At 48.0% G+C, this 13,254-nt stretch overlaps 1 protein-coding gene across 7 annotated transcripts in view; it reads right to left on the bottom strand.

The window, feature by feature from the left end:
- The window catches only part of SEPTIN6 (septin 6), an 86,666-nt gene that overhangs the window by 22,995 nt on the left and 50,417 nt on the right, over positions 1–13,254 (bottom strand). For all 7 annotated transcript variants that reach the window (XM_074391899.1, XM_074391900.1, XM_003931074.4 and 4 more), the window contains exons 6-7: positions 7,027–7,123; positions 2,277–2,445 (exon numbers count right to left, since the gene is read on the bottom strand). In XM_074391899.1, the coding sequence (XP_074248000.1) occupies positions 2,277–2,445; positions 7,027–7,123 (266 nt within the window). The remainder of the gene's footprint in view (positions 1–2,276; positions 2,446–7,026; positions 7,124–13,254) is intronic.

Here is a 13,254-nt window from a genome sequence, read left to right as displayed (position 1 = left end):
TGGCGCCTGGTGACAGAGCAAGACTCTTTCTCAAAAAAAAAAAAAAAAAAAAAAAAATTAGCCGGGTGTGGTGGCAGGCGCCTGTAGCCCCAGGTACTTGGGAGACAGAGGCAGGAGACTTGCTTGAACCCAGGAGGTGCAGGTTGCAATGAGCCAAGATCGCGCCATTGCACTCCAGCCTGTGCGACGGAGCAAGACTCTGTCTCAAAAAAAAAAAAAAAAAAAAAAAAAAAAAGTGACAGAATCTTAATGTTAAGGGCTGGGAGGGGATGGAGGGAGCAGTAGGGGAAGCAGAACTCCCCGGACTTGGGAGGAGCCCAAGATAATTCTGATTATCCTTGGGCAACCAGGTGGTTGTTGGTATCATGAATGGCAACAGGGAATGTTGGAGAAACATGGTTAAGAGGGAAGAAGATGAATTTGATTGTTCACAGCTTGATTTTCAGGGAGGTCCTCTATGGGATGTCTGAGTGGGAATTTCCAGGATACAATGGCTTAATGGGTTTAGACCTCAGAAGTAAAACTAGCTTGGGAGTCATCTACTTCTAGGCGGTAATCAGGGTTTTGTGAGAGTGAAAGAATGCTGCAGAGAACAGAAAGTGAAAGGAGCAGAGGCCCTAGGAAAGAGCCCCAGGGGGTATATCAACATTTAAAGGAGTAAGGTGAAGAAAATGAGCCTGCAAAGGAGGCTAAGAAGACAGCAGGAGAGAGGAACAGAATCAGCCAGGCAAGTGCTAGAAAAGCCAAAGGCAGAGAGCATTTCAAGGAGCAGTGGGGAATGGCATAATGTGCTGTGTTGAGATCAAGTAAGATGGAACCCAAAGGCCACACTGAACTTGGCTGCAAGTCTGAGATTCCTGGCCTTGGAGAGAGGCATTTTAGTGGTTATGCTGGGGGCAGAAGCCAGATTGTACTGGGTTGAAGAATGAATGAGAGATGGGGAAGAGGAACCAGTAAATATAGAACAACTCTTTCTCCTTCTCATCCTGTCAAGAACCTCTTGACAGGGCAGAGGCTGGTAAGAAAGAGCAGGGTTAAGAGAGTTTCTTTAGCACAAGAATGCTTACATGCAGCATGGGAAGGAGCTGGCAGAGAAGGAGTGAAGAAAGCGAAGACACAGGAAACAGGTATTCAGGATGGAGGGAAGGAGACCAAATGACCAGGTGGGGGCACACCTACTCCTCTACAAATGCAGATGAAAGCTGCGGGTGGGGAAGAGCCAGGCAGCTCCCACCAGAAAGAGACAAGCATGCCTTCCCCCAACCCCAGGTGCGCCAGTGGCCCCTGGCCCCACCTGTCAGTAGAGGGCATCAGCCTGTCCCTCTTGAAGCAAGTATCCCCAAGGGACTGGTTAGGGTCTGCTCCCAGGCCAGCTTTAGGCTATGAACAGGTAGTGTAAGATCTCAGAGGCTTGTTGAAAGTCTTTTTAACCGGTAGACATCTCCCTCACTTGCTTATTAATGCCTGACCACAATAAAGGGCACCACGTGGTAATTTCAACTGTGGGGCTGATTTCACACATCATGCATAGAGATCAGACGCATCTACTTGGCATACCACTCCTCTCTGCATAATAACCTGCTTTCAAAAACATTCCCCTTCTCTCCAAGCATTCTGATTTGAGAAAGATGCCAGTGATAATCAACATCCTATGGTCAAAACAGAACTTGCACTTGAATGCAGACACTAAGGACAACCACTGAAGAGCCTGCAGTTCATCAATGCAGCCAAGGAATTGCTACCTAGTCCTATCTGGGTTTGAGAATAGGGAGGTGGGTAAAGAACAGACTGGAAACCTGTCTGAGGCACTTGATGAAGAAAGAGGGGCAGAGAACAGTTACAAACTGCCACCCTGTGGAACAGGGCCTCAGCTTAGGGATCCCCTCCAGCGCAGCTGCTTGGAGTTGTCCAGGATGCATGCATGTGTGTGTGTGTGTGTGTGTGTGTGCGTGTGTGCGTGTGTGTGTGTGTTGTGTGTGTGTGTGTGTGTGTGTGTGTGTGTGTGGTGATCAGCCTTGCTGGTCCTCTGGGCCTCCTCCCTTTGCTTGCCCTTAAAAGCAAGGCTTGCTTTCCAAGCCTGTGCCCCACAGCTCTCCTGGCAGGCGTGCAGAGGCAGAGGGTGCACAGGCAAGCACAACTGGCAAGTGAGCCACCCTGCTCCTCGAGGTCTTAGCACCCGTGTCTGGCCTCCCCTGTGAATCCTCCAGGGCAAGGCTTCCACACCGCATGGGTGGGCTGAGCTGAGCTGGTCTGGGCTGGGCTGGCAGGAGTGGTACCTGAAGGGTTTGCTGTCAGGGTCGGTGTCCTTGAAGCCCATCTCCTCCAGCTTACAGCGGCGATACAGCTCATAGTGCCGGGTGTGGGTCTGCTCCCGCAGATCCTCCATGTTGACCCGAATCAGCATCTCACGCAGCTTCACAAAGTCGCAGTGGGCCTCGTTTTCAACTGCATAGCGGGGTTTGGGGTATTGAAAGTATGTTGAAAGGAAGGCCAGCAGAAGCAGAAATGGATGAAACGAGAGGCAAAATGTCTAACAGTGGTGTTGCCTTGCAAGCTGTGTATTTAGATCCTGTGAATTTATTCCTCTCTTTTCTACTGAAAATGCAAATGAAAGGTTACAAAAATGGCAGTAATAAAAAACTGTGATATCATAAAAATACTTATTAACACAGTCAGTAGCACCACAATCCAAATTCGGCAGTCAGAACCCTCAAAAGAATGTTTGGTCTGCACCACTTATAGGACATCAGCACATATGCATCTATCCATCCACCCATTCGTCCATCCATCTATCCATTCATCATCTATCCATCCACCCATCCATCAGTCCACCCATATGTCCATCCATCCATTCATCCATCCATCTATCCGTCCATCCATCTATCCAACCAACCATCCAATCAATATTTGTGGAATATCTGTTCCCAGTATGTGTGAGGCACAGGGAATTCAGAAATGAAGTCATGGAATCTTGCTCTTAGGAGCTTACATTTTAGAGGAAGAATAGATGCAAACAGACAAATACAATTCAATGCAAAATGACAAAAATGGAGGGAAAGCCAAGTTGCAATGAAAGCTCAGAAGAGGGGGGCCTAAGAGCTCCTGGGAAAGTGAAGACTTCACCGAAGAGAAAACCCCTAAGATGACTCTGGAAGGAAGAATAGGAATTTATCAGGCAGAGAAGGGAATGGTGCTTGTAAGGTGTCAATGAGGTCAGGCAAGGTTGTGTAACTAGTAAGTTGCAGAGTTAGGGTTCAAACCCAGGCAATGTAGGGGAGGCAAAGACTATAACCACGTGACAAAGCCTCCAAAGAATAAGGGGAAAGAATTAGGATATTGATAGATGACAGTGACAAGGAGGGGTGTGGACCACAGGCACGGCCCACCTGGATGTAGAAGCTTCCAAGGAGGTAGTTTCTTTACAGGGTAGATAATGGCCTGACAGTAGCAATGGTGACTAGGAGCAAGGGGACCCCACTTTCTGGCCTGTGTGAACAAGCCTCCTCCTCAAAAGGGTGCAAGCAAAGGTGTGCATTTTGGGCAGTGGTCAAGAATGACAGACGTGGACCAAGTCATAGCAAAATCGATTTCTGGATGGACCAAGTCATGAACAGCACTTTGGCAAGGTGGCTGGCTACAGGTGTGTCTTCACCATGTCGGATGGTGGTATTTGGCTTGACCAAGTAGGAAAAATGGTGTCTGAAGTGATGAACAGGCCAGATTTTTCAACATCTGGAAAATATTGGAACACCCCAGATTCTGTCTTACAGGGTCTGGAAGAGGGTAGTGGGGGCAGAGAGGGGGTCTGGGATGAGCAGTCAGCCGTGGTTGAAGCAGACTGCCTTGTGGTCATTAGAGTAATCTTTCCAAAGCCCAAATCAGCTCACATAATCCCTCTGCTTCAGACCCACTGCATTAGGAATAAAGGCCCCTGCTGTCATAGAACACAGGCTAATATTAAAGACAACATCAGTAAGACAACATCTCAGGGCTATGCTAGATGCCATCTCCTCCTCCGTCTCTGGACGGTGATCTCTGGTGGTCAGTCAGAAGGAGCGACTCCAAGGCCCCTGTAGGCTGCCTAAGCAATAGTCAACTTCTTCCTCATTGAAGCAGAACAGTCAACTCAGACTTACAAGAAAACCTTTCAAAATCCCCTTTTTTGGTTAGGTTCAGGGTAGTCCACGTCAGATGAAGTCAGTCACTGGAACCATGTCTACTGGCTTCTCCTCATCTCACTTCAGGTTCCTGTTTCTCAGACCCCAAATCCATTCTCAGGGTGGGCCTGTGGGTCCAGAAACCATTCGCAAACATTCCTAGGGGAGCACCCCCGGCTCCGAATGGCAGAGACCAGATGTAACATAGCTCTGACAACCAGGCTTGGCCTACCTATGGGAATCCAGCTGTTGCCAGTGGGTCTGTGGGTGGTCCTAAAACACGCCAGCCTTCATATGTCATGTGGACAACTCGCCGCCCACTTTCAGGTGTTTCCTTAATGGTAGGGATGAGTTTACAGAGAACCAGCCACTCTTTCACACGATGCCCCTATAGGCCACAGTCCAGTTTCTAGCTGGAGACTCTGACGACCAGAGACCTCTTCTGCCTACAGCACTGTCCTAGGCCTTGTCTTACCCATTAAACCGACTAGCCCCGAGGGTAAGTTAACATACGTCAGGCAGATCCCAGAAGGAACTTCCCTGCGTGTAATACAATATAAATGATTGCTTTTCAATTGTGAAATAATCATACATACAAAAGAGAACATGAAATGTATATGTGCAATTTAACAAATTTTTGAAAAAGTAACACCAATGTGTCAACAACTCAGGTTAAACATTACCAGTACCTTGGAAGCCCCTGAGTGCCCCTTCCCAATCTCTTGCCTCTCTATTCCCTCACTCCCCTGGCAATGAGACTTAACCCCTCTCTTGACTTTGGGGATATCATTCCTTTCTTTTTCTTAATAGTTTCACCTCTTATGTATACATTCCTAAAAATATATATATCTTGTTTAGTTTTGCCTCCTTTTGGAATACATACAAAGGGAATCCAACGGTATGTATTTTTTTCTTTCTTACTTTTTTTTTTTGAGTCTTGCTTTGTCACCCAGGCTGGAGTGCAGTGGTACAATCTTAGCTCACTGCAACCTCCACCTCCCAGGTTCAAGTGATTCTCCTGCCTCAGCCTCCTGAGTAGCTGAGACTACAGGCACATGCCACCACGCCTGGCTAATTTTTTTTGTATGTTTAGTAGAGATGGGGGTTTCACCATGTTGGCCAGGCTGGTCTTGAACTCCTGACCTCAGGTGCTCCTCCTGCCTTGGCCTCTCAAAGTGCTGGGATTATAGGCAAGAGCCACTGCACCTGGTCCAACAGTTTGTATTTTTTTATGATTTATTTAGCTCAATACTATGTTTCTGAGATATATTCATGGAGATATAACTATAGTTAATTCATTTTTGTTGTTATATAATACCCCATTATATGAATATTCTGCAGTATTTTTTAAATATTTAGGTATTTAAACTTTATGTTAAAGATTATAATTTTAGCCGGGCGCAATGGCTCAAGCCTGTAATCCCAGCACTTTGGGAGGCCGAAGCGGGTGGATCATGAGGTCATGAGATCGAGACCATCCTGGTCAACATGGTGAAACCCCGTCTCTACTAAAAATACAAAAATGAGCTGGACATGGTGGCGCGTGCCTGTAGTCCCAGCTACTCAGGAGGCTGAGGCAGGAGAATTGCCTGAACTCAGGAGGCGGAGGTTGCGGTGAGCCGAGATCGCACCATTGCACTCCAGCCTGGGTAACAAGAGCGAAACTCCGTCTCAAAAAAAAAAAAAAAAAAATTACAATTTTAAAAATAATTATAATTGTTTAAAATGTTATTTTAATTTTTTTAAATTTCAATAGCTTTTTGGAGTATTTTTGGTTCTGGTTACATGGATAAACTGTATAGTGGTGAAGTGTGGTGCACCCATCATATAAGTGTGCATTATACCCAATATGTATTTCTTTTTTTTGAGACAGTCTCACTCTGTCGCCCAGGCTGGAGTACAGTGATGCAATCTCGGCTCACTGCAATCTCTGCCTCCTGGGGTTCAAGCGATTCTCCTGCCTCAGCCTCCTGAGTAGCTGGGATTACAGGCATGACCCACCACGGCCAGCTAATTTTTATATTTTTAGTGGAGACAGGGTTTTGCCATGTTGTCCAGGCTGGTCTTGAACTCCTGACCTCAGGTGATCTGCCTGCCTCGGCCTCCCAAAGTACTAGGATTACAGGTGTGAGCCACCATGCCCAGCCCTAATATGTAGTGTTTTTCATTGTTTTTATCTTTTTTGAGATGGAGTTTCGCTCTTGTTGCCCAGGCTGGAGTCAATAGCACAATCTCGGCTCACCGCAACCTCTGCCTCCTGGGTTCAAGCACTTCTCTTGCCTTGGCCTCCTGAGTAGCTGGGATTACAGGAATGCACCACCACGCCCAGCTAATTTTGTGTTTTTAGTAGAGATGGGGGTTTCTCAATGTTGCCCAGGCTGGTCTCGAACTCCTGACCTCAGGTGATTCACCCGCCTCGGCCTCCCAATGTGCTGGGATTACAGGTGTGAGCCACCGTGCCCAGCCCCAACGTGTAGTTTTTTAAAAACCCTTATCCCCCTCCCACTCTCCCACTATTCAGTCTATTTGAATGGATATCTGGATTGTTTGTAATTATTTGTCATTATGAACGACGCTACTGTGAACCTTCTTGGGCAAGTACACATGCTTTCTGGTGCACTCCTTCCTACCTTGCAAGTCCTTGTGTTTTAGGAATACTTTTCCCATTAGAGACAGAAGGAGCTTGCTCTCATCAGAGTATCCTGATACAGAGCCAGAGTTAGTTTGCTAGTGATTCCTATGGCTATTTGGGACCCATGCCAAATGAGCAGAGACTTGAGACAATTTAGAAACTTGTCATATAGTGGCTGGGGACAAAGAGACAAAAGGGGCTTCCTGTGTGTTGCCCCTCTCCTGGAGACTCACTCACCCTGCACAGTGCCCCAAGGATACTGTCGCGCCCTCATCATCTTGTTGCCTATCTTCAGTTCTTCTGTGCTGCCGATGACAGCGAAAGGCAGGTGGGCCTGAAACCGAAGGCAAACGAAAGCTGAGAACAGCAGAAGAAAGGCACTGAGCATTACACAACCCAACTGCTATTCATCGCTGGGGCCCCAGGCCCTCACCCTGCAATGTCCCCCACTATCATCATCACCAACACGCATTTATGAAGTTCCCAAACTGTGTGAGGATAAGAGGCCTAGTCCAAGCTTCTGCTGTTCAGAAATTCACAACAGAGGGTGACAATGACATGGTTGAATGCATTGGGAACAAAGAGAGAAAATAAGCAGAACAACAGGCCGATACACAGATTACCAAGCTATTCGCTCTTCACAGTTGCTGCTGAGGGGAAGAGCCTTTGGAAGATCAGGGAGTGGAAGGAGGGGAATTCTTTGTGGATGGAAAGAATAAAGGAGAACCAAAGGGTCTGGGATCATTGCCCCTTCACCCTCCCTGGAGTGCAAGAGCCCCAAGATTAGGTCTGTACTGAAAGCACACAGCCGACTGAGGTGTACTGTCCTTGCTCTCATCCTTCCCTGGAGCAAGAGCTCACACTCAACTCATGAGCCTAGAAAGAAAGTCACTAAGGATTTACTGACACGACCGTGCTGGATTCTGCTGTAGGTGCTGTAAAGCAGACAGAAGCAGCAGAAGACAAGCTCCCTTGCTCTCTAGGAGCTTACAGTGTTGTTGGGGAAGCCCAAATGACATACTTCAAGTCATATAAGATGGTATGTGATGGCCAGGCATGGTGGCTCACGCCTGTAATCCCAGCATTTTGGGAGGCTGAGACGGACAGATCACGAGGTCAGGAGGTCAAGACCATCCTGGCTAACATGGTGAAACCCTGGCTCTACTAAAAATACAAAAACTTAGGCAGCCATGGTGGCACATATCTGTAGTCCCAGCTACTTGGTAGGCTCAGGCAGGAAAATTGCTTGAACCCAGGAGGTGGAGGTTGCAGTGAGCTGAGATTGCACCATTGCACTCCAGCCTGGGCAACAGAGTGGGACTCTGCCACCAAAAAAAAAAAAAAAAAAGGCCAGGCAAGGTGGCTCCTGTCTGTAATCCTAGCACTTTGGGAGGCCAAGGCAGGTGGATAACAAGGTCAAGAGATTGAGACCATCCTGGCCAACATGGTGAAACCCCGCTTCTACTAAAAAATACAAAAATTAGCTGGGTGTGGTGATGTATGCCTGTAGTCCCAGCTATTCGGGAGGCTGAGGCAGGAGAATCGTTTGAACCTGGGAGGCAGAGGTTACAGTGAGCTGAGATCATGCCACTGCACTCCAGCCTGACAACAGAGCGAGATTCCAACTCAAAAAAAAAAAAAAAAGTATGTGATCAATGGCTCAAGTACATGGTCTGGTGCCCTGTACATAGTAGATGCTTAATAAATACTTTCTGAATGGCAGTGGTAGGGCTAGGGAAAGAGGAAAGAAAGGCAAAGGACAAATAGGTTGTGAGCTTGGTGCTCACAGGGAACTGAGTAGGCGGGCCTGGCTTTATGGATCAGAGAAGAGAAAGCTGCTCCAACCTGGGGAGTGTGGGGTCTGGTAAACGCTCACAGAGCCCCAATCCACAAGGAGCTGGCCAGCGTGCCAATGCCGCGTCACCACAGCCAAATGGAACCAGGGAATCAATGTTCACCGACCAGGTGAGCCCAGGCAGGGCTTTGACTAAAAGGGCTTTACATCAACAGGTAACAAGCCTATGGAGAAAGCTTCGTAGCCTGCTTGCAGAAACGGGCCATAATCTCAGACATTTTGATCCACTTGCCCACTCATCCATTCTACGAATATGTACTGAGCTCCTACAATATATGCTAGGCATGAAGAATGATATAAAGGCAAAAAAGCACAGAGCCTGGCTCCGGAGAGTGCCCAGTGTGCCGAGGGAGAAAGCCATGCCAGCGACGATCATACAGCAAGATCAGGGTTGTAGCAGAAGTGGAGGAGGCAGTGAGCCAAGATTGCACCACTGCACCGCATCCTGGGCGACAGAGCAAGACCCTGTCTCAAAACAACAGCAACAACAAATCAGGGTTGAAAACAGAGGCTCAAGGGCTGGAGTAACACAGAGGAAAGAGAAATTAACTTCGTGGGAAGTCAAGTAAGTCGTTTCAGAGTAGGTAGTGGCAATCATACTTACAGCATTAGCATCAGCTATAATTTATTAAGCCCTATGCGCTGGGTGCCAGCAGCTTTAACATGGCATTGTCTCACTGAATCTCTACAACAACACTATATGGTAAGTTGCCTTATTATTATCCTCTTTAGATGGGGAAACTGAGGTGTGGAAGGGCTACGAGACTTGCCAGCAGGCACACAACAGTAAGGAACAGAATGAGGTATGGCATCCCAGTCTCTCTGACTTCAATGCCCACCCCTTGCTGGTCTGCTACTTCCATTTAGGGGGTTCAAGCAGTAGATGAGGTGCATACCCTAAACCCTGGGGGGAACTGGTTGTGCAAGACCAGATTATCAGGGGCAAAGCAATTCAGGGAAACCCACAGCAAGTCTGTTGCTTGTTTGTTTCATCCACGTGCTGATCTCACAGCCAGTCCTTCCTCTCCATTCTCCTCTAGCTCTGGACCCCAAAAATGTCCTTCAGAGCAGAAGAACACCAGATTTCATCAGGAGCTCAGCTTCAGGACTCCACCAATCCCTCAGATTGCATGGCCACCCACTGAAGCTGCCCTTCTTTCATCGTCTCCCCTCTCGGCTGCTATCAGATGATCGTCTCAGCCAGTCTCCGACCCCTCTCCACTCCACTGACTGTCCCTTAAATCTGGACATAGGAAAGTAGGAAAGAGGAGGTTATGGAAATGGAAGGTGGGTGTGGGGAGGAGATGGGAAATGTTTCATCAGTCCTGGGAGGGGAATGATCAGAAGGGCAACTGGGAAAGTGACGCACAGGCATTTAGGGAGCGCTGAATTACTGAATATGCTGCCCAAGGGCCTGAGCATCTCCAGTCTTTGCCAGGAGGGTTGATCTGGGCACAATTCATTCCCATTCAGGGACTGAGACATGTCAGGAGCTTTGAATCCACCGCTAAACATTTCCTGGGAAAACATTTCCCCTGCAGAGACCCCACAGCTTCAGCCGCATGACACAGAAGAGCCAAGGAGCGGTGAATGCAGAGAGCTAGACTGAGGGAGGAGGTGATAACGAAAAACCACACTGTAGCACTCCCTCTCCTCCTGGGCTCTCAGCTGTCAGTGACGGAGGAGGAAGGCATGTGAAGTGGGAGGTGCTTCTCTGAGCTCGAGAAAAAACACCCAAGAAGAAAACAAAGGCATACAAAAATGTCAGTATTCCCTCCGGTCTGTTCCATTTTTATCATCAAGAGTCACTGTCAGAATAATGGGGTGACTTGCTTCCCACTTTTCCTCAGACTGCTGTCATTTGATTCTTCTAGCTCAAAAACACAGCCCCAGCCCTCCCATGGCACACTCCTTTGCAGCTGGCCTGTCTGTTTTGGGAAGTACGTGCAAGGTAGGCATTTCCCAGTGCTCTCCTCTTGTTTGATTTTTCACAACATCCTTCTATGGCAATGATTATAAGACCCATTTGTGAGTTGGAGGAACTGGGATACAGAGGGGTTAAACTAGTTGCCTAGGTCCCTAACCCCCATGCCCGGATCTTCTGAAGCAGCAGCACCGAGGCCACCGAGCTTTGGCTGCCAACCTCTTCCAGCCACCTAGGGTGGCCCACACTCTGCCTCCTGGCTACATGGCATCTGCTGGAAGGAAGCAAACCATGACAAGCAGGAAATCATGAGGACCAGGCTCTGGCCCTCTGTTCCACTGCTTTTGAGAAACAGATGGTTATGACAAGCAGAATGAAGTTGAGCAGAGTAGACAGCAGATACCCACTCTCCCCCCGCAGCACCACTGACCATACTCCTAGGTCCTACCAATGAGATCCAAATCTGAGGCTGGGCTTTCTGCTATTTTTCCCAGGTCCCTGCAGGAAAGTGACAGACAGGGGTGGCATTTTCTATGTGTGGACCCAGGGCGGAGACTCTCATAGATGCAGGGGAGTGTTGCCGCTGAAACACACACAGGCATCTCAGAGGAGTGGGGAGTCCGTGTAACTGTCTCACTGGGATCTCCAATGAGGCGTCCTTGGATGTCAGATTTCCCAGTCTTAGAAAACTCCAACAACAGATAGTTTCAAGCCTCCCTTGGGAGTCCATTCCTGGATTCACTCTCTGTCTTAGTGCATTTTGTCTTGCTACAACAAACTACCTGAGACCGGGTAATTTATCAACGATAGAAATTTAACCCTCAGGTCGGGCGTGGTGGCTCACACCTGTAATCCCAGCATTTTGGGAGGTCGAGGCTGAAAAAAGATTTTTTTTTTTTTTTTTTTTTTTTTTTGAGACGGAGTTTCGCTCTTGTTACCCAGGCTGGAGTGCAATGGCGCAATCTCGGCTCACCACAACCTCCGCCTCCTGGGCTCAGGCAATTCTCCTGCCTCAGCCTCCTGAGTAGCTGGGATTACAGGCACGCACCACCATGCCCAGCTAATTTTTTGTATTTTTAGTAGAGACGGGGTTTCACCATGTTGACCAGGATGGTCTCGATCTCTTGACCTTGTGATCCACCTGCCTCGGCCTCCCAAAGTGCTGGGATTACGGGTGTGAGCCACCACACCTAGCCCAAGAAAAGAAATTTAATCTTCATAGTTCTGGAGGCTGGGAAGTCCAAGGTCAAGGCACCAGCATCTGGTCTGGTGAGGACCTTCTTGCTACATCTTCACACAGCAGCAGGACAAGCTGGCCTAACACTGCATGATGTCTCTTTAAAAAGGGCCTTCATCCCATTAACAAGGGAGGAGCTCTCATGCCCAATCACTTCTTAAAGGCCCCACCTCTTAATACTATCGCGCTGGCCACACCTGAATTTTGGAGGGGATACAATCAAACCATAGCACTACCTTTACTGACTTGTGTCTAGCTTAAATTCTTCTTGGTACATTGTAAAGTACTTAATAATCCCATTGGCATGAGTTATTTTATTCTTATTTCACCACATTCATTATACTTGGGAGGCTAGACGATGGTCTTCCTCAGCCCAGTGAAACAGACACCATCAGAACTCTTTATTCCTCATCTAATGATCATATTCTGATTGGGCTTGGTTCCCTCCCAGGGTGGACAGTGTTTCCCAGTTAAGCTAGTCCCCATTTCAGGCTCCTGCTGGTGACTGAACAAGACCATTGGCTGATTTGCTCTCAAGTCAACCACTGGTGATTCCTTGAAAAGTACATGCAAACAATGGAAATATCACTGCTGTCTCAGAGGAAGGGGGGAACTTGTGCCTGTGGGTCTCCCTTTGATCCTACTGGTCAGTCATGTGCTCTCACTGGGCCCAAATGTCAATTGCCTTTCTGGGAACCAAACTCCAGACCTCACAAATGGCCAACGAATGGAGCTGAGTCAATAAGTAAGTGGGCCTTTTTGCTTGTCCTGGCCATGGTTTGAGCCATTCAAAGCACATCATTAAATTGAAAACAACATAGCCATTTTTAGTATTAAAGTCTACAACCTTGAGAGAGATCAGAGCATGGGATGAAAACAGCATGCGACAAGACCTCTCTCCCTTCTCTTGCCCCCTCAATCTAAAATAAGGTTTTCAAAGGCCAGGTGCGGTGGCTCACGCCTGTCATCCTAGCACTTTGGGAGGCTGAGGCGGGCGGATCACAAGGTCAAGAGATCGAGACCATGCTGGCCAACACGGTGAAACCCCATCTCTACTAAAACTACAAAAATTAGCCGGGGGTGGTGGCATGTACCTGGAGTCCCAGCTACTTGGGAGGCTGAAGCAAGAGAATCGCTTGAACCCAGGAGGTGGAGGTTGCAGTGAGCCAAGACCATGCCACTGCATTCCAGCCTGGTGACAGAGCGAGACTCCATTTTAAAAATAATTTAAAAATAAGGTTTTCTGGAGCCACCCATAATCCAAGGTGGTGGCTGGGACCTTATTACTCTCAATTCCTGCCACAAAAATCCCTCATGGTGAGAAACAGGACATTGCACAGCCTTCTCCACTCACACAAGAGACTTCTTCCAATTCAGCTCCTATGACAATTGGCTGGGGTGGCTGAGGCTGTGGGGCTGGAGTCAAATCCAAAATTGAAAGCCCAGCAC

The sequence above is a fragment of the Saimiri boliviensis genome, chromosome X, assembly GCF_048565385.1.
Source record: "Saimiri boliviensis isolate mSaiBol1 chromosome X, mSaiBol1.pri, whole genome shotgun sequence".
Classification (NCBI taxonomy): domain Eukaryota; kingdom Metazoa; phylum Chordata; class Mammalia; order Primates; family Cebidae; genus Saimiri; species Saimiri boliviensis.
This window is presented reverse-complemented; position numbering and strand designations above follow the sequence as displayed.